Source organism: Centroberyx affinis, unplaced genomic scaffold, assembly GCF_046629955.1.
Source record: "Centroberyx affinis isolate AG114_WGS23_722 - 3 ecotype Tasmania unplaced genomic scaffold, CSIRO-AGI_Caff_v1 ptg002007l_1, whole genome shotgun sequence".
Taxonomy (NCBI): Eukaryota; Metazoa; Chordata; class Actinopteri; order Beryciformes; family Berycidae; genus Centroberyx; species Centroberyx affinis.
Genome location: NW_027280350.1, coordinates 11688 through 38722, shown reverse-complemented (window position 1 = coordinate 38722; position 27035 = coordinate 11688). Strand labels below are relative to the sequence as shown.

Sequence of the window (27035 nt, the reverse complement as noted above, 5' to 3'; positions counted from 1 at the left end):
CCAGCAGTTCTCTTCTCTCTCATTTTATTTTTTATTCTTTTTTTGTTAGGCTTGTTGTATTCCTAGTGGTCGGGATCTGTTTTTAGTGCTTTTTGATTGTGCTGTCAATACTTCAGCGTTCGTTTTTTTTTTTTGGTGGGGGGGGGGGGGGGGGTCGGAGGTTCAGAGAATGAAAAGCAGCCTCTTCATCGGGGAAACAGTGTAACATGTCAATAAACTGTGAACCAGTTCATTTGGCGGTGTGTGTTTTTAATATTCTGTGTATTACGCAGGCATGAAGTTCAGGAAAATGGATATTTGGGTTTGGATGGACACAGGTTCTTAATTTTGATTTGAATTTTAATTGGTAACACTTTACAGTAAGGGTCACTAAGTTAAGGGTTAGTTAATACTTAATAAGCATTAACTAACCCTTAATTAACAGTTAACTGATGTGTCTGGTAATCATTTACTATTGGTGTTCATGTTAACTAAGGTATTCATTTATACATTATTTAATACCCATCTTTATAAACTATTAAATAATGTATAAATTAATACCTTAGTTAACATGAACACCATTAGTAAAACACAAATGTTGACAATGAAACCGACTGTTAGGGATAGTTGGGGTTAGTTTCACTCACTTCTCAAACGGGCAACTTTCCTCTTCCACATGTGCAGGCAGTGACTGTCGGCCCGTTTCATTGTCAACATCTGTTGTTGCTCACTTCTGTTGTTATGTTGTGGCTTTTGCATTTGTGTTTTCCATTAAAGCGCTTGTGTTTTTCTAATTTGCAAAGTGTTTTGGATCTGCGGTTCGTTCGACACGTGTGGGCCTCCGTACTTTTGCACTTGATTTTAGCGTCGAGCTCCGCCGAGCCAGAGCACCCCGCTGAGCCAGAGCGCCCGCCGAGCCAGAGCTCCGCCGAGCCAGAGCACCCCGCTGAGCCAGAGCGCCCGCCGAGCCAGAGCTCCGCCGAGCCAGAGCGCCCGCCGAGCCAGAGCGCCCGCCGAGCCAGAGCGCCCCGCCGAGCCAGAGCGCCCGCCGAGCCAGAGCGCCCGCCGAGCCAGAGCTCCGCCGAGCCAGAGCGCCCGCCGAGCCAGAGCGCCCCGTCGAGCCAGAGCGCCCGCCGAGCCAGAGCGCCCCGTCGAGCCAGAGCGCCCGCCGAGCCAGAGCGCCCCGTCGAGCCAGAGCGCCCGTCGAGCCAGAGCGCCCGCCGAGCCAGAGCGCCCGCCGTGAAGAACGAGTGCAGCCAAACTGACCTTGACTGGCAGAGAAGGAACTCTGGTCAAAATCCAAATGAAAAATATAAATAGAAATGACTTACCTAGCTAGCTACAGGCTAGTAAGGCTAGTTTGAACTTGAAGGCCAGCTAGCTAACTAGCTAACCTAGATAACTTAGTATGGACAGATTGTATTTTTTCAGTTAGCAGCAGAGTGCTAGGCTTCACAATATCAGCTTCCTCCTCTCTTACCTCTTGTCTTTTTCACTGAGCTTCAGTCTGATGTTACTTAACCAGAAAAACTGTGGTTTTAGCTCCGCCCACTGAGGTTTAACTCAACCAATGAGATTATTTCTGCCTCCAGAGCAAATGTTACTAAAACTACAATCTGAATGGTGCGATCATGACATGGCGAGTGGAAGCATCTTGTTTCCATTTTTCCATTTTTGTCCAATTTTCCATTCTTGATAAATAAAATTTGAGGCTGGCAAAGGAGATGCAAAAAATGGGTTATTATATTGATTTATTGTCAACATTATCAATCAAATGCACAATTAAAGAGGTTATATTGCTACAACTAGGATGTAGACGACATGGAAAATGATAAATACTGAACATGCAGGAGAAACTCTGTTAAACTCTGTCATCCAACCACTTATAGACAGAAAATGTATTTGGGTTCAGCTTTTTCCAGTTCAGGAGCATCATTCTGTCAGCTGCCAGCAAACCCAATGCAATGAAATTAAACCGTGCTTCAGGAACGTACATACACTGCCTGTTTGCACACACCACATTTTTCTATTTTTACTATTTTCCACATTTTAGAATAACAGTGAAGACATCAAAACTATGAAATAACACAAATGGAATTATGCAGCGACCAAAAAAGTGTTAAACAAATCAAAACTATCTTATATTTTAGATTCTTTAAAGCAGCCGCCCTTTGCCTTTGGAAAGAAATTCATACATAGGATCAACTTCACTATTTATATTTGACTAAGAAACTCATTTCAAGCATTTTCAGCAGAAGCCTTTAGATCAGAATGGATTTAAGAGAATGAGGAACACAGAGAACATTCAGTCAGGTGGGTCCAGACTGGTGATCGGCAGTGTGTGTGTGTGTGTGTGTGTGTGTGTGGGGTCAGCCACAGGGCCGGTGAGGCTGCTCGTGGTCGATGGGGAAGTAGAAGAGAGGCAGCTGGGCGGGGCAGGGATGCCCGGGGGAGAAGCTCCGCCCCGGGCCGGCCTCGTCCCGCGGGGGGGGCTGGTGAGCACAACCCACCGTCAGGTTGTGAGAGAGAGGAATCTTCACCTGGAACCAAACCTCTCTGTCCTGAGGAGGGAGGGAGGGAGGGATGGAGGGAGGGATGGATGGATGGAGGGAGGGAGGGGATAAGGAAGGAAGTTAAGAACAAAAGGGAGAGAGGGAAAAGGCATGAATACATACAATGTTTTAGAGGTAGAAGACTTCCTGTCTGATCTGACAGACGAATAGACATAAAGAGAGCAGAAGGAAATACTACAAGTATTACCACTACTATTGTTGGTTCTGGTACCACTACTACTCCTAATACTGTTACCACTGCTAATCTCTCTATCCTTACAGAACAGAAACTCTCTGAATCAGATTGTTAAATGGCCCAGTGGGCTGATTGGTGAGTCACAGCTTAACCCAGCAGCCTCCCTGCACACCAGACAGTCACAGTGGATAACTGGCTCCATTTTAAATGACGAGTGTAACACACAGTCACACTGGGAGCTGACCAGTACGACCAGTCTGCTGCTGCTCCATTGAAATGAATGAGGGGCGATTTTTTGTTTTTTTCTCTCCACTCTGGTGTGACCGCAGCATCAGGAGAAAGAAGGAGAGAATGAGAGAAGGGGGGAAGAGCAGAGAAAGGAGATGAGGGGAAAGGGAGTGAGAGAAGGAATGAGGAGGACACAGAGAGAAACAGAGAGAGGAAGAGAAACAAAGAGAGAGAGAGAGTAACAGGGAGGGAGAAACAGAGAGAGAGTAACAGGGAGAGAGAAACAGAGAGAGAGAGCTGACCTTGTCATCTGTTACACACTGGATCTCATGTTGGTCACCCAGGACTGGAGCCAGAGCACTCTGCACCTCAGAGAGCTGCACACACACACACACACACACACACACACACACACACACACAGTGAGATGCCATTTGAGCCACAGCAGCTGCTTCACATCTTCATCCATGAGGTGTTTTGTGTTTCTACCTTGTAGGGCCGCTGACAGGAGGGCTGGATCCCAGCTGCATCCAGCGCTCTGCAGGGAGAGCAGGGGTTAGAGAGAGTGTGTGTGTGTGCGTGTGTGTGTGCGTGTGTGTGTGCGTGTGTGTATACTCTAACTTGTGGATGTCGAACTGTCCTCGCAGCTTGAGGGAGATCTGGAAGTAGCGCAGCGGAGAGTTCATCCCCTCCACACACGCTGCACACACACCGTGCTTATCCCACTCCTGCTTCCTGTCACACACACACACACACACACACACACACACACACACACACACACACACACACACAGTGAGCCAGAAAACATACTATAGTCTCACAAAAACTCAACAATTGTATCTGTGCAGCTTGTTAGCACAGCATATTGCTGCCACTGCTATATCTAGAAGTATCTAGTCATCAGAATCAGATTTATTTTCTCCAGGTACATTTTCACATACTAGGACTTTGACTTGGTGAGGTTGGTGCAGTGCAACAAACAGACATTTAGACAGAGAAACAAGCAGCAATCAAGCTTTACAAATAGAATTTAAATATCAAACACCAAAGACAAAGAAGAAAGAAACAAGAGATTCCTGAAAATATATACAGTATATATGATAAGTGTGGTGACTAAGTGAGTCATCCAGGGGCTTTTACAAGGCTCAGTAGTAAGTTGCATTTAGTGTCTGACCAAAGTACCAGAAATGAATAAATAGTGTCACTATACAGGGAATACGACTATATATTTACTATATATTTAACGTCTTGTCATAACGAGATAAGTCATGTTGTTATAACAGGAACTGTAATGTTGTTATGAGGAAAAGATCTAGTTGTAATAAATAAGTCCTGTTTGTTGTTTTGGAAATGTAGAATATCTGCAACGATTAATCGATTAGTTGTCAACTATTAATCACCAACTGTTTTGATAATTGACATTTTTCACCATTTTCTGACATTTTATAGACCAAACAACTAATCCATTAATCAAGAAAATAATCAACAGATTAATCGACAATGAAAATAATCGTTAGTTGCAGCCCTAGTGTAGAATATCGCTGTTGTCCTGTGAAAACCATGTAAATCCAAATTTTGGTGATTTTCATATTTTCAGTTCAGCTGAAGGATTACCTTGGGCTTACGAAACCAAAAGAAAATCCACATGATAAAGTCAAAAATGCACTGTGATCAAGCTAAAACAAGGCTGTGTATCTTAGTTCCTGAAGCATGGACATGTTGGAGACACAGAGTTTCCACCTGACAGGACGACGTGCTGCTTTCCTCTCCAGGTCGGTCACAACCAGGTCGGTGTTTTCCTCACCGCGCAAATTAGCGAAGCCATTCAAACCATCGTGGTAACCGCCATAAAAAAAAAAATTTAAAGTTCAGAACAGTGTTACAGTTGTTGTAAGTGCTCGCCACTTGTTGCTGTCCCGGTTGTATTTAGTCTCTCTAGCAAACGCCTCGGAGCCTCCTAAGATGGTCCTGAGATGCGATGCTATATTTGTCGTGTTTCCTCGCATGATGTTGATTTTCTTGCCTCGTCCAAATCCTTTGGCTTTCCCTCTTCTTCGGGCTCAAGCCGATGAACCTTACTTCTCCCAAACAGGAGAAGTAAAGTTGGGTTTCGCTACAAGATCCATGTTTTTAGCCTAATTTGAAGCAAAAACTTTCCGTAGCCAACAGTTGCAAAGCACGTCCTGGGGACGTGGAAACTTTCGAACACATGGCGTGAAGAAAATAGGCTACACAATTACAATAATTATTATTATTATTTAAAAAATAGTATTGTATTTATTTCAGATCACATAACTTTTACAAGCAAAAACTGGAACATAAAAAATAGGCCTAAAATAAACCAAAAAAAAACGAAGCGGTGATCAGCTTGACTCTGTGTGACGTGATTGCGTTACCGCGGTAACCGTGGCAGCTCTAGTCACAACAGGAATCTAGTGCTGCACTCTTTGGTTTGGAGCTCTTGACTATTGTTTATGGGTCTGGAAGAGTTTGGCACTGCAGAGCAGTGTGGAGCTGGAGCTGGTATTTCAGAGTTAAGTAACATTTAGTGTTTGTGGGTTTGTTTATTTTGTCTTATTTGATGGATATGGTTCAGTTCTTGTATACTAGAATTTATAACCTCCTCCTCTCCTCTCTTTGTCTCCTCTCTCCTCTCCTCTCCTTGTCTCCTCTCTCCTCTCCTCTTCTTGTCTCCTCTCCTCTCTCCTCTCCTTTCCTCTCCTCCTCTCCTTGTCTCCTCTCCTCTCCTCTCTCTGTCTCCTCTCCTTGTCTCCTCTCCTCTCCTCTCCTCTCCTCCTCTCCTCTCTCCTCCCCTCTCCTTTCCTCTCCTCTCTCCTCTCCTTTCCTCTCCTCCTCTCCTTGTCTCCTCTCCTCTCTCTGTCTCCTCTCCTCATCTCCTCTCTTCTCTCTGTCCCCGCTCCTCTTCTCCTCTCCTCCTCTCCTCTACTCTCTCCTCTCCTCTCTCCTCTCCTTGTCTCCTCTCCTCTTCTCCTCTCCTCATCTCCTCTACTCTCTCCTCCCCTCTCCTCTCCTCTCCTTGTCCCCTCTCCTCTCCTCTCCGGTCCTTGTCTCCTCTCCTCCTCTCCTCTCCTTGTCTCATCTCCTCTCCTCTCCTTGTCTCCTCTCCTCTCCTTTCCTCTCATTGTCTCCTCTCCTCTCCTCTCCTCTCCTCTCCTCTCCTTGTCTCCTCTCCTCTCCTCTCCTGTCCTTGTCTCCTCTCCTCCTCTCCTCTCCTTGTCTCCTCTCCTTTCCTCTCCTTGTCTCCTCTCCTTTCCTCTCCTTGTCTCCTCCTCTCCTCTCCTCTCCTCTCCTGTCCTTGTCTCCTCCTCTCCTCTCCTCTCCTCCTAGTAGTGGGATATCAGGTTTCACACAAGGTGCTTCAAGTTCTTGAATTTAACTTTTCAAAATGTAAATACTGAAATACCTGGAAAATAAGCCTGTTATGTGAGCTAGTGCTTAAAAAGACCTTGAAATATATAAATAAAATGTTTGCAGTGTTTGACAGAATGAAAGTCAAAACAGAAAAGACATTCTGGAAAAAAGACGACTCAGAAGCGCTGATGGTTGTTAAAACACAGTCAGGTTTACAGAGATGTTTCTTGCTTTTGTGTGTTGCCTCATGAACAGAAAAATAGTGCTGGAGAAAGTCACTGAAAGTCCTGGAATTTGATTTAATATTGTCTGAACGAACCCTGATACACAGTACGTGTCTTACTGTCTGTGGCTGTGGTACTATTTGTTCTTGTTTCTAGGTCCGGTACTGTTTGTTGTTGTGTTGGATGCAGTTTGGTTCTCCTACCAGAAGAGGAAGCTGGACTTGGTTTTCAGTAAAGAAGGCCACAGTTCAGCCAGCTCCGCCTCCAGCTCCTGAACACAGAGAGCAAACAGAGAGGTCAGTCTCTGCTGTCTGGACACATACTGACCTTCACTTTGACCTTCTGCTGTCTGTAGGTGTCAGTCTTGTGTTCCTGTCACCCCGGGTAACAACAGATATTAAAATATTCTAATAATAGAACAAAGTGTGCACACCTGACAATTTCAGTCATGGGTGCAGGGAGTAAAAGAAGCAACATAAAAAATATATAAGGCTCCCGCACACCATCCACTCACAAATCACAATTTAATGTAGCAGCGTTTTGGTCATAGATCTTCTTCAAAGCATCAAACATGGAAATGATGTCATCTGTAGGCTGCTTAAAGTTTTGGTCGTCATTGACAACAGGTGCAAGACGATTCACAATCTCAAACATAACGGATTATCAGTATACACAATACATCAACAAATCAGCTTTTATCAAATTAGTAAATCAATAAAAAGGCCAGCATTTATCACATAAATACAAATCGGTTATTATAATAGGAGATAAAGTATAAAACTCCTGTCTATACAAAGTGGTCTACCTTGAGCAAATATGTCAAATACTTATAAAGATAGTACAAAATGAGTACAAAAAAATAATAGTACAAAAAAAAAGTACAAAAAGGGGTAAAAGGGAATGCAAAGGTTTACTTGGATGAGGTAATTGCTTTAGAGTAATCCATCCAATTTCCATGTTTGATGCCTTGAAGAAGGTCTATGACAGAAACATCACTACATTAAATTGTGATTTGCAAGTGTATGGTGTGCGGGAGCCTTATATATATATTTTTAGATATTCAAATATTAAAATGAGCTGACTTGCCTGGACATCAGAGTGGAAGATGGGCCAGCAGTGGCAGCAGTTCAGCACCCTCTGAGGCCTGCGGACACACACACACACACACACACACACACACACAGTCACACACACAGTCACACACACACACACACACACACACACAGCCACACACACAGCCACACACACAGTCACATGGAAAATAACACAATACTGTTTCTCCCTGTAGGGAAACAGACTGACAGAAGGCTTTTCCAGTGTCTTCCTGTCATGTCTGACACCAAATAAAACTGCAGCTAAAATTGTTTCGTCTCTATAAATCACATAAAGCCTTTTTAAGGATATTGGGTCATTAAAATATTTAATCTAATCTTAATGTAAATCTTTAGTCTTTAATCATTAATTTACATCAAAACTGGAAGTTGCCAAAATGAGCTTACATTTCTATATCTGCACAGAAGAGAACAGGAGAAGGAAGCAGTTTACGTTGAAGTGAATGGAGGGATGGGGATTATACTGGAATTATTTCATATGTTGATTCTGTGATTTGTAAAATGCAATATTCCAATAAAAATAAGTTTTAAAAAAAATCAAATAAATTGATCTCTGGTGTCGCATCACATCCTGTCTGTCATGTGGAGATGTGCAGGCAGCAGACTGAGCTCAGTCCACAGAGTCTCCTGCTGTGAAAACTAAAGTGAAACTTAACTTTCCACATTTTGCCCCAAACTCTCCTGTGTTAGTAGTGTGGGCAACTCGTCTTCTGCTGCCCTACGAACTTTAACAGTAGGTAAAGTTATTATCTTGTATTTAAGTAATGTTATGGAACTAGCGGCCCTGATCCGCCGTCTGTCTGTCTGTCTGTCTGTCTGTCTGTCTGTCTGTCCGGTCTGAGTGTTTGAGTGATATTTACCAGAGACCATGGATGGTCCAGTTGTGGATATTCAGAGGAATCCTGCAATGAGACCAGCTGTCCAGAGACTGAGAGGGAGACAGAGAGACAGAGAGACAGGAAGTCAGGCAGACAGACAGGTGATGTCACACTATGTTTGGCAGCCATATTGGAGGTCCAAACTCTCTACTAAAACTCCATAATAACATCATTATGGTTTTATCAGTCCTTCAGTACTTCAACAGTGATAAAACTTTGTATTTTCATTCAGTGTGAAGCGGTTCATGTGGCTTTCTGCTGACATTATGAAAACAAACTGATAGTTTGGAGACATTTTCCCTTAATAGATTATTTAATCAGTCTGGAAACAGATAGGAGAAACTGACTGAAACTCTTGGTATGTGAGGAGGTCAGAGGTCAGATCTTCTTTCTGTGACTGTGCAGCCTGAACATCCAGTCAGTGAGGGAGGCGGCCTGTAACTCTTAAAGGATAAGGCCGGTGTTTTTTAATGCATTTCTTACGTCAACAAATCCTACGGAAATAACAAAATTTGTTTGCTCTACTCCCGTTACTTTCTGACTTCCCACGTTCCCTTTTTAGCCATCAACGCGGAAGTCATTGGCTCCAATTGTATTTTAAAAATCGCTAACTGTTAACCATGAAAAGTCTATGTTTACGGTCGGGTTATTAAGTTGTTTGAGGAAAAAGTCGGCCGGCCCGTTTATCACGGATTTCTCTGTTGTTTTTCAATGAAGAGGTAAGGAAAGAATTCCTGCAATGCTTTTGTTAAAATTGTTAAATTGTTAAAATTGAGAACTGAGCCTGAAGCCTGCAGTGTGACCACAGCCTGAACCTCTGTCACACTGGCAGCTGTTCAGAGTTTTACTGGAAAACCACAGGAACTACATCAGTCCGGATCCCCGCTGCCTCTCTCTGAGGACATGAACAGAATGAATAAATCTAATTTTTAAAAGCTGATAAAACGCAGATACGTTTTTCCGGATGAGACAATCATTCTATATTATACCACATGAACTGAAACTGGCTGAATCTCCTCCTGAGGATTAATGATGTCACTGAGTGCGGGGAGACCATGTTGACACTGGAACTAGATCACAATAGTTCAAAATGTATTACTCATATCTGATCTTTCCATTGCAGGATGAAATAAATCATTACATCACATACAAAGAATTTCAGTCTGTTTTTTCCCCTTCTAACTTCAGATTAAACCTGCAGTAAGCGATTTCAGACCCTGTAACCAATCCTGAAACTAACGTGTGCTACGTGGAGATTTCCAAGAGCTTGTAATAATTACTTTATCAGAAACGCACTGTTAAAAGTATGTTATCCTGACCCTCTAAGAAGGAATTATATCTTAGACATTTACTCAAGTTTGGCTCTCCGCAAAATTAGAAAAAGATATATTTCACCCCCCCCCCCCCCCCCAAGGCTAAAGCGGTACACTTCAAGATAATTAATGAAATTTGCCCCTCTAGTGAATTTCTAAGATTAAAATTTAATATAAACTGTAATTCTTGTCAATTTTGTAATACAGAGGTAGAGACAACAGATCATTTATTTTTTCACTCTAATATTACTCATAATCTTTGGTCTAATTTGAATTTATGGATTAAATCTAGCATTGAGGTTCTACCACCATTTCTGCTAGAAAATGTCAAATTTGTCATGTTTTTAGATAGAAGATCGAAATATAGACTTTTTAATTAATGATTTATTTATTTTGGCAAAATATTTTATACACAAATGTAAATATTGCAAAACAAAACCCTGTTTAACTAGCCTGGTAAAACCATCCTGATCATGTGACCTCACATTCTGTTTCGCTCCACGGATCAGTCTGGACCTCTAGCCGCCCACATCCATTTCAGTGGGCGGGACTACTTGCCTTGACAGACAAACTCCTTCAGCCAATCAGCAAATCCAAATTCAAATCCAGTGGGAAGAACGTTTTCCGCCGAGAAACTCCGCTAGTGCATACTGTTGTTCTTGTTTAATTGTTGTTATTGAGTCTATTTCTGCAATAACTGCACTCATGGCTGTTTACTCTGCTAACGTTCACGTTTCCGCTCGTCGCTTCGGGAGACGCCATTACTGTTTTTCCAGCGGCGGCCTGTATTTCACCTCATCAACCACGACCCAGTCCCTGATTGGCCCGGTTACATTGTGATTTCAGGAAATGGATGTGGGCGGCTAGAGGTCCAGACTGATCCGTGGAGCGAAACAGAATGTGAGGTCATGTGATCAGGACGGTCTTACCAGGCTACTGTTTAACAGCCTTTAAAAAACGAATTAGAAACATTTTCCAAATCTCTAAAATGTATGAAAAGCATGAATGCCCAAAATTACACTTTGTATTTGCGCAGTATAAAGTACTTTAACCCCTGGAATGTATATAGTGTTCTTTGTTGTTGTTGTTTTTGTTTGTTTGTTTGTTTTTTTGTTTGTTTGCTTTTTTCTCCCTATAATTTACTATTTCTTTTCTCTTTGTTTTGTTTTTGTTTTCTCTATTTCCTTTTGATTATTGTCTTTGACACATATGTACTGTACTCAGCTTACTCTGGTGATATAGAAAGAACTGTCATTGCCAATTTGTTGTATATTTGAAGACTGATAAAAAAAAAAAAAAAAGTGGAGATTTCCATGAGACATAATGATATAAACAAACAGCCACACAGCAGCTATGTTGTTGTTTTCTCCTCTTTCCTAAAGCTTGTTGTCAAAGTTGGCCCGAGTAATGGTGAATCGATGAAGCGAGCGAGGAAACGTTTTCAACCAGTAAACCTGCTACCTGCCTCTTCACTGGTCACTGTGGGTCATGTGACCTTCAGCGAGAGAAAACTCTGGCAAAGTGAGACTGGTAACAGGTGATATTTCTCCGTAGGTACATTTATTTTAGCCATTAGCCTTTATGCACGGTTTGTCCTTCAGGGCTTCTGTAGCCCAGTAGCTTTGCTGTGTGTGTTTTACAAATGTGTTGCGGTTTCTGTCGCCCTCTAGTGGTCCGAGAAAATCGCCTAGTGTAGCTTTAATTCATGAATATATTAAAGGAAAATTCCCCTCTGAATCGCTTCCTGTTATTCATCATCAGTCTGTGATGTTCAATACGTTCCAGTTATTTAGTGATGAAGTGTTGTCATTTAGTTTTTGGTGAACCCACTTTCCCTCCACCTGCCTCCTCTTCTTCTACTGCAGTGATTAGTATTGTTGATGATGAAGTGATGAAGTGATGAAGGCAGCTCACCACACAGAAGCCTCCGGGCCACTGCAGGGTGAACTTGAGGCATTTCCAGGAGCAGAAGGCCTTGTCGCTGTGGGGCTCAGCGTCTCGGCGGCCATGTTTGTAGTCCTCTTGGTGTTCCTCTCCCATCCATGGAACCGCAGTACCCAGACAGAGCAGCAGGGGCAGCGCTGAGCGCAGCATCTCCACCTGGACTCACTGACCGAGGAGCGCATAGACAACAAAGACATGGCATTTTAAATCAGCGGCGCCTACAAAATGCGGTACAAGTATAAAACCCGATTCAGTTTCTATAAAAACAATAAATCAATATTTTTTTCTGGTTGCTTTTCTGTGGTCTAATAATTGACGTGTGTTGTTAATCACCCAAAACCTTTCCACAGCTGTAAAACCTTTCCACAGCATAACAACAAATTATTTACACCACTTACATTTAACACCAATAACATCAATAGAAGTCAGAAAAAGGAACCACAGAATATTTGGGCTTATTGTTTTGTTCCTAGAAATTGAATACTGAACATTAAGTAGAGAACAGAACTGAGAGACTGAGTGAGAACAACATTTAAATTAACCAAATGTAAAATTCAGACTTATTACACTGTTAAAAGATTTACTTTACTTCAAGAAATGTAAAAAATCTGATGTATACAAAGACAGTTTGAAACAATGTGAAGCAGCATTACAGCAGTGATGTAACATTTCTCCTCATGCAGAAAAAAAATCAAACTCATTTCCCTTTTAAAGACCCTATAGACAACTTTTTTGCTTTAACTTATCACTATAAAGTAAATGTTGATTGCACAGTGTAATGTCTATAGAATAATGACACCATCGGTGTTTAGATTGGTTCCCTATAAGCCTCGCTTTCACTATGCAATTCTGTCTGCCACCGGGTTCGATGTCCCGGGAGAATGAAGGCTCCATTTACAGCACAAAGGAAGTGTGTCATCCATTGCGCAACCAAAAGAGGTCCGGTAGCTATCCCCAGTAAAAAAAAAAAGGTAGCTATCCCCAGTAGCGGAAATGGCGGATGGTGGAACAACCGCAGTGACAGTGGAAACACTTGTTGCTAACGCTAACGCTAGCAGCCAGAAAACGAACCAGGAGCTACAAGGAAGCCAGGACCAGCCAGAAACATAACAAAAGAAACATTCATCTAACTATGTTTGTTTCTGGCTGCTAGCGTTAGCTATCGTAGCTAGTGTTAGCCATGTTGCTAACGCTAGCTAACGCTAATGCTAGCAGCCAGAAACAAACAAATGATCCATTGTCCGTTATGATCAAGGAGTTGATAAGCAGACAGATGGTTTGTTCTGTTGCATGGAGCTAGGCTGTAACAGAAAGAGATCTGGTTGTCTTTGTAACAGCGGAGCAAACAACAAAACCACTTGGAAACACTAGGGGGGACAACGGGGGAAAGCTGAAAAGTTGTCTGTATCCACTTTAAAGTCAGAAACGTATTTCTACCAAGACATGATGGTAAACCGGTGGCAGTTTTTATTAACATTATCACAACAATTTAAAAAGATTTTAAAAGTGCCAGTTCTGATATCAGGTGTCATGTTGAACACATCAGTTTGTCACAGAGTCAAAAAACAAAAACACAGTTTAGTGTCAAACTGTCTGGACAGATCTGTTGACAACAGTTTGTAATTTTTAAGAGTGCAAGACTCAAATTTGAATCAAATGAGCAAAAATAATTAACTCATCCAGAACTTCCATATACTGAGTAATAAAAACCAAAAACTGATGAATCAAGCAGTAAACCTCCCATCTTACATCCTGACAGGTTTCCTAAATGATGGTTCTGTAAGGAAGTATGTTAGAAAATAGAATATGAGCATTTCCACCAAATATCAGTGAATCTGTGAGGAATAAAGCGAGCAGCAGTTACCTGTCGTCGCCTCGCCGCGCTGCAGCTGACTGCAGCTCAGAGCCGACGCTGTCACTTCCTGCTGAAAGAGGAAGTGAGAAAATGTAAAAACATCTGAGTACGTTTGAAGAGTTTTTTGTTTGTGTTTTTTAATTCAATTTTCCTTTTTTTTCACACGAAGAACAAATGAAGAACAAAGTTGCCAGTAATTGTCTTGTATAAAAGATAAAATCTCTAATAAAAAAAATTAAATAATATCAATTACATTTAAATTTAAATTCCACAGGTCCTTGTACAAAAGAAAGGGAAAATACAATGAGATGAATCCAAAATTAAACAAATAACTAAGCAAATTTATAATTTAAAATGTATACAGTACTGTAAATTACTGTATTATATTACTTTAATGTAGTATTTTTTAAAGGACAGAAGGTAATGAAGTTCTTGGTTAATAAGCTTTTACAGACTGGACCCAATAGTTTTTAGAGAAATTATGAAACTTCAGGTAATGGTTTTTATTTTTAAACGAGAGGAGAGGAGGAGGAGAAAACACTATAAACCACAACATCAGTTAAACACATTACCATTATAATAAAGACATCAGACTGAGCTGCAGGTGAGTATCCAGCGCTGCAGGCTGCTTCACTTCACCAATGATGATTCCTAACAACATGAATCTGACTGGGAAGCTGAGCGAGGTCAGAGGTCAGAGGTCAGAAGAGAAGTGAGAAACTCACCACAGCCTGAGCTGCTTCCGGACTGACACCCTGTCAGGTTTCAGAGGATTTCAGTAAAAATAAGAACTGAAACAGACCAACTTTGTGTTTATCTGTGTGTGTGTGTGTGTGTGTGAGAGAGAGAGAGAGAAAGAGAGAGTGTGATTGTGTGTATGTGTGTGTGAGAGAGAGTGAGAGAGAGATTTGTTTCATGATCACAGCTGTGAATTCAACTAGAGAATCACTTCCCTGTTCACAGACAGACAGACAGACAGATGGACAGACAGAGAGATTTCTAAATGTTCAGCAGTTGACCCCATCAAGGCATTATATTACATGGCATTACATTACATTAGATACTAAATCTCAAAACACACTGCAATAATGCAACAGCACACAACAGCACAACACAAAGTAATACAATGCAATGGGGACAACACAAAGCAACACAACAATGCAACATAATGCAATGCAACACAATTAAAGAACGCAAAAACACAACAATACAACACAATGCAACACAATACAACACAATGCAACCCAACAACACAATACAACACAATGCAACACAATGCAACACAATGCAACACTGCAACACAATGCAACACAATTAAAGAATGCAAAAACACAACAATACAACACAATGCAACACAATACAACCCAACAACACAATACAACACAATGCAACACAATGCAACACAATGCAACACAATACAACCCAACAACACAATACAACACAATGCAACACAATGCAACACAATACAACGCAATACAACACAATGCAACACAATGCAACACAATGCAACACAATACAACACAATGCAACACAATACAACACAATACAACACAATGCAACACAATGCAGCACAATACAACACAATGCAACACAATGCAGCACAATACAACACAATGCAACACAATGCAGCACAATACAACACAATGCAACACAATGCAGCACAATACAACACAATGCAACACAATGCTACACAATACAACACAATGCAACACAATGCTACACAATACAACACAATGCAACACAATGCAGCACAATACAACACAATACAACCCAACAACACAATACAACACAATGCAGCACAAAGCAACGTGACAACACAAAGAACACAAGGCAACAGAACATTACACAACGAAATCAAATGTAACATTAAGTAACATAATATAAAATAAATGTAATGAAATATAAAGTAATGTAATGCAACATTAAGTAATGTCATGTAACAAAGTAATGTAACGTAACATAAACTTACAGTAGTACGTAACATAATGTCATAAAGTAACAATGCGACAGTAAGTATTGTAATGCAACATTACTGTAAGTGACATTGAGTAACTTAATGTAACAAAGTAATAATGTAATATAAAGAAACATATTGTAGTAAGTGATGTAATGTAACAGTGAGCATCACAGCAGCTTTACTTCAGTCAGGCTGTTTTGCACCTGAACAGAAGCAGAGATGCAGGCCACAGGAAGTGATGTATTTATACTCCAGGCAGCAGCTGCAATCATCCAAACTTTATTTAAAGCCAAATCAAACACATCAGAACTCCCACAATGCACCTTTGTTATCGTCACAGACAATAAATAACAGTGTTTGGTGAGCAGGAATGTGGCGGGGAGAAATGTATTTATCCATCTTGGACCCAGACAGCAGGAAATTGCTTCAGACATGGAAAACAACACAAAACTTAAAAACATGACAGTGAAAACTACGCATGAAATTGCACCTAAAATAAGGTGTGAGCGTTGATTCATACAGCTGTATAATATTAATAACAACTGCATTACCAGCCTGTATTTGTTTTCCGTCTTGCAGAGCGCAGGCAGAGTTTGGCCTCTGCAGCGGACCATAGTTTGGCAGAGATTCAGAAACACTGATACGTGTGTGTGTGTGTGTGTGTTTTTTTTTTTTTTTTTAATGTGTGTGTGTGTGTGTGTGTCCTTGTGAAGGGCCTGGCTAGTTCCTGCCGACGACACACACCACCACAGACATGAATCACCTACTGGTAACTACACCTGCTATTTTTCTCTCTCTTTCTTCCTCTCTTCCTCCCTCTTTCCTCCCTGCCTGCTTCTCTTCTGCTTCAGGTGTAATGTAAGCTAAAGAGCGAGAGATTAGATATAGAACAGATAGATAGAATAGACAGCGTTTTTCTCTGGGAGGGAGCGAGGGAAGGCGAGCCGGCCTGACTTGACCTTTGTACTGTGTTGTGAATATTCAGAGCAGAAGGCAAAAACTCGACTGTTTTAACCGTCAGAAGCTGAGTCTGACTGGTGTTTGTGTTGCTGTGGTGTGTTTGGTGTTGCTGTGGTGTGTTTGGTGTTGCTGTGGTGTGTTTGGTGTTGCTGCTGAGCTCCCAGTGTGGCACCATGGTGTCAGACAGGGACAGATCTGGTCTATATATATATACTGTAGATCACCTCAGATGACCTGTGCAGGGTGACACTCTCTCCTCACACGTTTCTCTCCGTCTTCCGCTGTCTCTTTCCCTTATTCTGTTTCTCTTGCTCGTGTCATTCCTAGGGATCTCTCTCTCTCTCTCTCTCTCTCTCTTTCTATCTCTCCCTCTCTCTCTCTCTCTCTCTCCTGTAGCGATGTCCTTAGTGCAGGATATTTGTATTAGCCAGTCAGATTATGCACATTTAACACATAGTGTCTATGTGGTAAACTGGTTAAACTAGTCATAGACCCTGTCCTACACACACACACACACACACACACACAAGAACATGTCAAAACTGTGTGACTGTATTTTGAACAGCTTATTGTATAAATAGGAATGAATACAAAGCAGTTGGCATATGAGATTACTCCTGGCTAACATGTTTACATTCTCAGCAAGCTTGCTAGCTTCTTAGACAGATATAGCCTACGGGACTTTCAGGTGACGTAACACCATCTTGTTGGAGGTCCTCAGCTCTTGGCAACAGTTGGTCGTGTTTCTAAACCTGTTTGATTGATCTGATTGATTTAGTGTTTAGATAATGTCAGCTTGTTAGCTAGCTAACCATAGCATCTGGTCAGCTAACCATCACTGTCTTGTTGTTAACACATCTGATTAGCACACTAGCTAACGTAGCTAGTATCAGCTAGCGTTAGCATGTTCACATTAACATCAGTGTGTTTGCTGGCTAGTTAGCTAGCTAACAGTTTGTTCAGGTTAACTGAGCTGACTGAGCTGGGTTTTTTAGAGACTAGGGCTAAAAGTAGTAAACTTGAAGTGAATGTTTTAAAGTATACTTCAGAATAGGTCTTCTAACTTTGGTAATGTATTAGTTTACTTTTAAGTGTAGACTACTATTGTGTTACTTACTGGGACTATATTGGTCTGTACCATTTAGTTTATAAAAGTATACTTATATAGTACGATACGATACGATACGATAGGACTTTATTGTCAGATTTCTCTGAAATTTGTCATGCATCATAGCAGCTCTGTTCAGAATAAACACAATGACATGACATTGCACATAAAACACATAACCACACCACATTCTATTACACATAGGCTAAATTTATTATCCTTTCGGAAATTCTCTTTGTGTCTTTGTGTCTGTGGCAACTGTCAGACAAATACAACCACAACAGAAAGGACATTACAATTAAAGACAGACATTTAACAACAAAGTGCTCCACATCAACATCACCAACAATCAAGAATTAAGTACAACAAAATGCATCAGGATTTGTTTAACAGAGCTATACTGGAAAGTATAAAGGATCTCGGCACAGGAAGTCCGCTAAGGCGGTACCCTGTCCCTCTGTAGTATACTTTAAGTGTACATCTGTATACTTTTAGTATACTTGAGGTTGACTCACACAAATGTTAAAAGTATACTTAGGTATAGTTGAACCTCTTGTGACTTAATTGGACCACTTTTAAGTAAGTATTCCTCTTGTATGATTAAAAGTAAGTAAGCCTAAATATAGCCTAGAACTATTCTCAGTAAATTTTGCAAAAGTGTAAAAAAAAGTATGTGCAAGTACGGACCTAAGTATGCTATTCTCAAGTGTACATTTTGCAAGTAAAACAAAAGTAAAATTAAAGTTTACTGTCTTATTTTTAGTTTTAAAGAAGTATACGAACAGTTTACTGTGTCACAGTAACCTACATTTGGAAACAAATCCACCTTATCACACTATTCACTTTTACTGAGAACGTTACTGAATGGATCTACAGCCACACCACAACAAGCTGACTCAGCTGCTCTCTGCTGACAGCTGCTTCATACACATTTACACTTTATTAACTAACACACAGTTCTACAGTGTTCCTCCATGATGGAGACTCAGCTGGCTGGCAGCAGACTGGTGATGAAACTGTTAAACCTCCATGGAGCCTTCTGTGTTTCCCAGGAAATCACAGTAGTCACGTCTCTCCTCTTGGCACAGTTTACCATTCCTGATATGAAACACACACACACACACACACACACACACACACACACACACACACACACACAGCTGGGTGGGTTCATTCCCTACTCTGCCGTTTGACTGGTTGAACGGTCAGGTGGGGAGGCTGTGATTGGCTGTCACTCGTGCCTCCTGCTGCCCGCTGTGACCTTGGTAGACAGTTTACAATTTATACAGCTTTCTTAAAGAGACAGACAGGCAGACAGAGAGACAGGCAGGCAGGCAGATAGACAGACAGACAGACAGACAGACAGACAGACAGACAGGGCTGAAGTGAGAGGCTCAGTGGTTGAGAAGTTACAGCTGAAGAGTTTCCCTCCAGAATAAGCTGAGAAAAAAATGCTGTTTCCTCCTCCAGAACCTCAGTTATCTGCCTGGAGTTATTTTTCTACAGAACTGAACTGAGGTCTGGTGGAAGCAGTTTCTCATGAAGTGATGCTGTAAACTAAAGTCACACAGTTCAGTATCACATCCCTATGAGAGGGAAAGTGCAAACACACAAGTCAAACCACAGTCAGCTTCCATTATAGTGTGTGTGTGTGTGATGAAGTGATGTATTTATACTCCAGGTAGCAGCTGCAATCATCCAAACTTTATTTAAAGCCAAATCAAACACATCAGAACTCCCACAATGCACCTTTGTTATCTTCACAGACAAAAAATAACAGTGTTTGGTGAGCAGGAATGTGGCGGGGAGAAATGTATTTATCCATCTTGGACCCAGACAGCAGGAAAAAATAAAATAAGGTGTGAGCGTTGATTCATACAGCTGTATAATATTAATAACAACTGCATTACCAGCCTGTATTTGTTTTCCGTCTTGCAGAGCGCAGGCAGAGTTTGGCCTCTGCAGCAGACCATAGTTTGGCAGAGATTCAGAAACACTGATACGTACGTGTGTGTGTGTGTGTGTGTGTGTGTGTGTGTAGGGGGGGCGACTGTGAGGCACTAAGCAGCAGTGAAGAGGGACTGTGACCCATCAGATGCTTCATTTGCAACTGGTGATCGATCTGTTTGATTAGTTAGTGAAAGATTGACGACTCATCAGTTGAATTCTGGGAGAAGGCGATGTGATGCAGATCACATGATTATCTGGTTGAATACAAGGATGGATTGTGGGAGTTGAACAAAAGTTCCAGTAAGGCTGAGTGAAAATTAATAAATGTGTTAAATGTTCACAATAACTGAACTGTTTCTTACTTTTATCTTATAGTTAGATACTGCTCAAAGAAACAATAAAATATATACAATTATTTTCTCAGGTGAATCTGTTAGACAGAGCACTTCTTTAATGAGGCTGAGTGTCTGAATTTGGCGCCTGATGACTGACGCATTGCACTGTGGGAAAAGGGGATAGAGACTGAGAATCACATGCAAAACAACGAAAGGAAAAAGTGAACAGCCAAGTCTTCAATTCACCAAATTCCCCATCAACCTCAGTAACCAGTGCGACTCCACCTGGCACCAACAGCTCAGCCCTCGTTACCCAGCATCCTCCTCTGTCCGCAAAACAGACAGGAAAACAGAAACGATACAAAGCCTAGAGTCAGTTTCCCTTCCTCCAGTCTCACTTTACTGTCAAAGGATCAAAGGATCAATTTTTTCCATTGTAACCCATCACACCATCACAGATTAATGAACCAACCAACTGCAACAGAGGCAAAGCAATCTGAAAATATTAAACACATCCAAAAAAAAAAAAAAAAAAATCATGAAATAATTTGTAAAACAGTTCTGAATGTGTCAGAGAACAGAGAGGCGCTGACATTCTGTCATCCAATCAACATCCAGACATAAGGAACCACAAGAACCATAACATCACCTGTCAGGGAGCCTCTCAATTCCACCATGTGACATTCAAACTCTCCACTGAATACTAATGAAATTACTGAAACAGGATTTAGACCACAGGACACTAAAACCTGCACTGAAACCAATATACTGATGTCATTCTTTTAGAGGAAGTCCAAATGTTCAAGTTGTGGTTCTGTCTCCTTCAGGTGGGACACAGGAAGCTTCAGCATCAGAGAAGAGGAACAAAACTTTCTTAACATTTGCTAAAGTTAATGGTGGATGGAAGTCCCTGCTTCAAGAAAAAGCTTTCTGAAACAAACATATGACCGTAAAAAGTTAAATGCTGTACATTGAACATTTTAAGATTATTTTTGGCCATTTTTGCCTTTATTAGAAAGTTGACAGTGGAGATAAACAGGAAAGACTGTGGGAGAGGGAGGATGTCATGTGACAAAGATCCTGGCCCGGCTTCCAGCCCGGGATGTCCCGGTTACACGGCATGCTGCTTTAGACCACTGAGCAAAACTATAATGATAAAAACACTTGTTCTACAGAAACCTCCTTAGTTTTCCATTTCCCTTTAAAACTGCTGAGTGTTTCAACAGATGTTCAGAAGGTCAAGCAACTTCTCCAGTCTTCATTCTGCTTTCAGGAACGACTAGAAGGTGATCCGAGTGATCTACTGTCATCTAATAACAATGTCATTAAAATAATCTGGAACAAGCCCATGAATGGATTTAAAAATCAACAAAAGAATCTTAAAATCAATTCAAAAATTTACAGGCAACCAGTGGATGAATTTCAAAGCAGGCGTAATGTGCTCTCTCTTTCTGCGTCTTGTTAAAATTGTAGGGGAGGTAACATCGCAAACTGTGGATATGTTTGTTAGATGGTAAAAAGCAGCTTTGGAAACATTACAGATGTGATTTTTTTTAATTCAGATTAGAATTGAAAACAACCCCTGCAGTTCTTGACATGATTTTTGGCCTGAAGAGATGGAGTCTAAATGAACAGAGAAGTTTCTCTGAGCCTCAGTGCCTAACACCACAATCTGCGTTTGATCCTTATTTTGCTGTACAAAGTTAAGACAGGATATATTTAGATGATTCATCTGGTGATGAAAATGATGGAAATGAATGTTATGTTTTCTGACAACTCTTCCCAAGAGGAGCATGTACAAACTGAAGAGCAGTGGTCCAATAACAGACCCCTGTGGGATCCCACATGTTACACCAATATGATCAGAGGTGAAAGTGCCAAGTGCAACACAAAATTCACCGTCAGTAGGTTTGGATCTAAATCAGTTTAAAACTGGGCAAGATAGGCCAATCCATTTCTGAAGCCCATCAATTAAAATTTCATGATCCACAGTATCAAATGCGGCACTTAAATCTAAAAGCACTAAAACAGAAAGCTGCATCACTATTATCTCTCAGGTTGTTTACCACAGAAACCTGACTGAACATAGAACATAGAGACTCTGCATTTCACTGCTTGAGCACAACTTTTTCATGCATGACACAAAGATTTCATAGCCAAAAAGAACACAACGCTAGCCAGCATACTTTAATCTTTTCTTGGAATGTGTTTCTTTTCTTGAAAAAGCAGTTTGGTCAGACTGGTTGTTCGCAGAGTGCACCTACAGTCACATGACACTGTCTGTCTCAAACCAGTTAGATCAAACAAGGAACCTGATTCAGAAGCAAGAAAGAAGGAAGCGACCTTCCCAATGAGACAGAGCGTCACTCTTTAATTGTGGTATTCTATTGATTCCCTCTCCACAGGGAGGTCAGGGGTCAGAGTCTGGAGCTGGGAGGGATCAGTGTGTTGCTCAGGGTTTGAACCTGGGTCCCCCGGTTGAAGGATGGACTCTTTATTCAGTGCGCCTCCCTGCTGCCCTTCCTTCTCTGACAGTCTGTCAGAGTTCTGGATCTTTTACCTGAGTTTCCTCTTTCTGTTTGTGTTTCCAGAAAGTTCCTCTGCTGGCCAGCCGAGCGTTCAGCAGCTCCGCCAGACAGCTGAGGAACAAAGTCCCCGAGGCCCAGAAACTCTTCCAGGTAAAAGGGAAAAGGGAAAAATGAACAAGCCAACAACAACATATTGTTTCTAGTGACATACTATAAAATTATTCAGCATATAGTCTACATGTAAATCGTAAGAGGTGTTTACATTCAGATAGACTGTTTCTGCTGATTTGATCTGATTTTATAAACTGATGTCCACCCATATAATGGCCAAGTACAATATACGTCTAGTATTTTCAGTTTTATGGTCACTAACCAGCTATATGTTAAATAACCTGAGGCCCAGAGTATGACAATTTACACAGAGTGCATTAGAACAATATAATTTATGCATAATGAGTCAGGGATAGCCGATGAAGTTAGATAATCTGAGTGCTGTGGGGTTGGTGCTCTGTCAGGTAGAGCGTCACGGCAACCAGACCCTGACGGCAACCAGATCCGCTCCCTCTGGTGTAGCTTCTCTGTTATTGTCGCCTTGTTCATGTTTCCCAGTAAATGGAACGAACGCTGGAGTCAGCCATCATGACTTGGCTTTCGGTGAATCTTGACGCTGGACGCTTTCTGGTCTTTTCCGTCGCCATCTGCAGCAGCTACTCAGTTACTCAGTGTAGCAGCCAGATGACTCTAAAGGGAGCGCTCACCCAGTGGCTGACGCCAGATGGCTTGGCTGTTGCTTCCACCTAAATACCGACCACCATGTCCAGAAACTGTTGGAGGTCAGGACAAATAACGAGAGAAGAAGACTTCATCAGAAATATGAGCAGCTACTCGCCAAATTCCACTGAAAACATGATGAATGGGGATATCTTAGGGAAAGAAACAGAAATGGCTGATGGTTAGATTCAGCCATAACCAAAGAAAACAGTAGAAACAGCAAGTCATGAGAAATGTTAGAAACAGATAATATAAAACCTCCTTGGGAACAGAGGAAATAGAGGAAGAACAAAATAACAAGAGCAAGAATAAGAGGTATTTGGTAGATTGTCCCATTGGTCAACTTAGCCATTAAGTAATGAGAAGACAAACACTAAAATCATCCAAGTGTCCCCAGTAGATCGTTGGCTCCAATGCTCCATGCTAACACTTTAGCATACACTATGTTGAGTGATAGTAGGCTCCATGCTAACACTGTAGCATACACTATGTTGATTCACAAATTATACAAAGATAAAATAAAAAAAACAAACAAACACATCATGTTCAGGTTTTGGCATGTTGAAGAATTATGCAAGAGGTTTTTTACCCTTTGGTTTCTATGGTTACAGGAGGACAACGGGTTGCCAGTCCACATCAAGGGAGGAACCGGTGATGTCCTGCTGTACCGGGCAACCATGACGCTAACTTTAGCAGGTAACAACCAAACCATAAATTTACCATACCAAACCATAACTTCACCAAACCATAACTTCACCATACCAAACCATAACTTAACCAAACCATAACTTCACCATACCAAACCATAACTTCACCATATCAAACCATAACTTCACCAAACCATAACTTCACCATACCAAACCATAACTTAACCATACCAAAGAATATCCTTACCATACGACCACTGATGCTAACCATCATGCTAACTATAGCAGGTAACAACCAAACCATAAATTTACCATACCAAACCATAAATTTACCATACCAAACCATAACTTCACCATACCAAACCATAACTTCACCATATCAAACCATAACTTCACCAAACCATAAGTTCACCATATCAAACCATAAGTTCACCAAACCATAACTTCACCATATCAAACCATAACTTCATCATATCAAACCATAATTTCACCAAACCATAACTTCACCATATCAAACCATAACTTCACCATATCAAACCATAACTTCATCATATCAAACCATAACTTCACCATATCAAACCATAACTTCATCATATCAAACCATAACTTCACCAAACCATAACTTCACCATACCAAACCATAACTTCACCATACCAAAGAATATCCTTACCATACGACCACTGATGCTAACCATCATGCTAACTATAGCAGGTAACAATCATAGCCTACTATTTTTTTTTTTACATCACAGGGTTCTGAAAAGTTGTTAAATCCAGCAGAAAAGTCACCAAGTTGGGAAGTGGGCTTCAGTCTAATTTACTTATTGTTCTTTGGCTCCATCTACTGAGGTCTAACTCAACCAATGAGATTATTTCTGCTTCCAGCGCAACTGACAGTTAAAGGGATTAGGTTTACATGCCTCAGTTTCACACTGGAACATTTCAGCTGTCTCACTGGTTTCAACAGCTTATCTGGGTTATTGTAAAACAAATATCATGTTCATATTGATAACACATTTTAGCCATTTAGCTCACTCCTTTATCCAGAGTGACTTAGAGTAAGCTCAACAGTAGACTTAGCTTCAGTTCATTTATCACCAATATTACAAGAAACCAAGAATACAGAGGTGAAGGGTCAGAGGTCACAGCGCCCTGACAGTAGATGGAACACATATTCCTGTGTCCAAGAATTCATATTTAAATGTTCCAGCTCTAAAACAGAACATGCTTGTATCTTGGTTAATAACAGGATATTAATGTGAATATAAATACACCGACCACATGATATAACACAGCTGTGTTTATGTGTTTGTCTCTACAGGAACCTGCTACTCCCTGTACTGGCTGCTCATGGCTTCCCTGCCGCAGAAGAAAGCGTAGAGAAGAACGAGCCTGGGCTCTGTCTATCGCATGGAGGACAACAACCGGCTCCGTCTAACATGAGCGTATAAATCTGTTCCATTTTATCACGGCCGTCTCTCTCGTTACGATGGCTGAATGTCTACAAACTGTAAAGAATTAAAAACTCTTACACCAGGCCTGTTTGGTCTTTAACTGTGTGTGTGTGTGTGTGTGTGTGTGTGTGTGTGTGTGTTCATGTATTTTCTCATTGTGATTTCTGGGGGATTATAATGGCTTTCTTACAAAATTTGAATGAATAGAACGGCCATTTCCATTCAAAACAACAGGCTATAGCAGTTCAACTCAAGTTAAACTCAATTTATTCAACTCAACTTTATTGCAGCCGAAGGGCAATTCTCTTTGCAGGCAGATGAATAAAACAGTTACAAAACCATAGAAACATAAATACACAAAAGTACATGAGAAATAGCATGAGACACAATGGTTCTCAAAGTGGGGTACAGGGACTTTTGGTTTTTTTTTTATGCTTTACTTAACAAGGTTATAAACAGAAGTTGGTAACGTGAAACCCCCCCCCCCCCAAAACATACATTTAAGAGGGGGTTAGGTTGCCAGGGATTACATTTTCTTTTTCCCTTTTTTAAACAGTTGATGATAAGATTCACTTTTCCCAAATGTTATCTTCCTTCCCTCAATTGTTGACAGTAATGTAATTCTGTGCCAAACCACATCAAACAATACATATCCTCTCAGATGGTCCCAAAGGTCAGAATCAGATCTAATGGGTTCCTTGACCTAATTTTCATTCCAACCAAGCACATCTTTAACCAGAGAGGAGTATCTAGTTAATGAAATCATCTGTGAAGTGTTTGGAGTTATGATGGTGAACCTCTGCTCTATGTGAGGAAAGTGTAGGAACTTCTGACCTGCGGCCTGCAGAGATCTGGAACACCAAAATAGTGTAGACAGAAAAGAAAAAACAGGAAAGTCTTTCTCCAACAAAACAAAACAGAACATTAGCAGCTGCCAAAATGAAAATGAAATGTGATGTGAAGTGAGTTTGGGATGACAGCTGAATGTTCCTGATCCTCTGATCCTCCAGCTGTTTTACCCATCAGACTGTTGGCTGCCAGACCAAGATAAAAGATTTACCAATGCCTCCACCTAGTGGTCACACACTGGAATGTATAGTACTACTACTGCTACTACTGCTGCTACTACTACTACTACTACTACTACTGTCCTGGCCCAACCAGCGATGTTTCAACTTTGACGGTTATTGGATATGACTGAATAGAAGCTCTGTGTCTAGGGAAAACAGAGCCTGGTTGATTTGTGAACATATGGACATGAGTATAGGCTATCAGTAGTAGGGCTGAAGGATATTGACAAAAAATCAAAGTTTTTATTGTCATCATTTTTTTTTTTTTTTTTAGAAAACTTGTTTAAAGAAAAGTGATTTTGTTAAAAACAAAAATGCAGTATTTACTGAGTTTGAGTCTGATGAAAGGTTCATATTCATGGACCAAAGATTTCCTGCAGCTCTAAAACTCCTGGTTCACAAATCCAATTTGGACCAAATTCTCACTTAAAGGAATAGTTCACCCAAAAATTAAGATTCAGTCATTATCTACTCATTCTCATGCCAGTACAAACCTGAGTGAGTGTTTTTTCTTCATACAACTTACCTGGAGTTCTCCAGGCTCGCTGCTGGAGGAGCTTCTTCCAGTGAATGGGGAGCCGGACGTTCTGCTTCAAAAAG

At 41.0% G+C, this 27035-nt stretch overlaps 2 protein-coding genes across 2 annotated transcripts; one reads left to right on the top strand and one right to left on the bottom strand.

The window, feature by feature from the left end:
- Positions 1-1720: 1720 nt before the first annotated feature.
- On the bottom strand, positions 1721-13684 carry rnaset2l (ribonuclease T2, like). The gene is made up of 9 exons (XM_071530953.1): positions 13666-13684; positions 11772-11966; positions 8527-8594; positions 7641-7698; positions 6758-6825; positions 3577-3690; positions 3445-3493; positions 3258-3332; positions 1721-2540 (listed from the first exon to the last, which is right to left on the bottom strand). Exons 2-9 carry the CDS (start codon positions 11949-11951, stop codon positions 2349-2351), a joined length of 804 nt encoding a protein of 267 aa, XP_071387054.1. The 5' UTR covers positions 11952-11966; positions 13666-13684; the 3' UTR covers positions 1721-2348.
- A 2626-nt stretch (positions 13685-16310) lies between these two features.
- On the top strand, positions 16311-25444 carry cox7a1 (cytochrome c oxidase subunit 7A1). Its single transcript, XM_071530954.1, has 4 exons — positions 16311-16382; positions 22558-22644; positions 23877-23961; positions 25233-25444. The coding sequence occupies exons 1-4, from the start codon at positions 16368-16370 to the stop codon at positions 25289-25291; spliced, it is 246 nt and encodes an 81-aa protein (XP_071387055.1). The 5' UTR covers positions 16311-16367; the 3' UTR covers positions 25292-25444.
- Positions 25445-27035: the final 1591 nt, after the last annotated feature.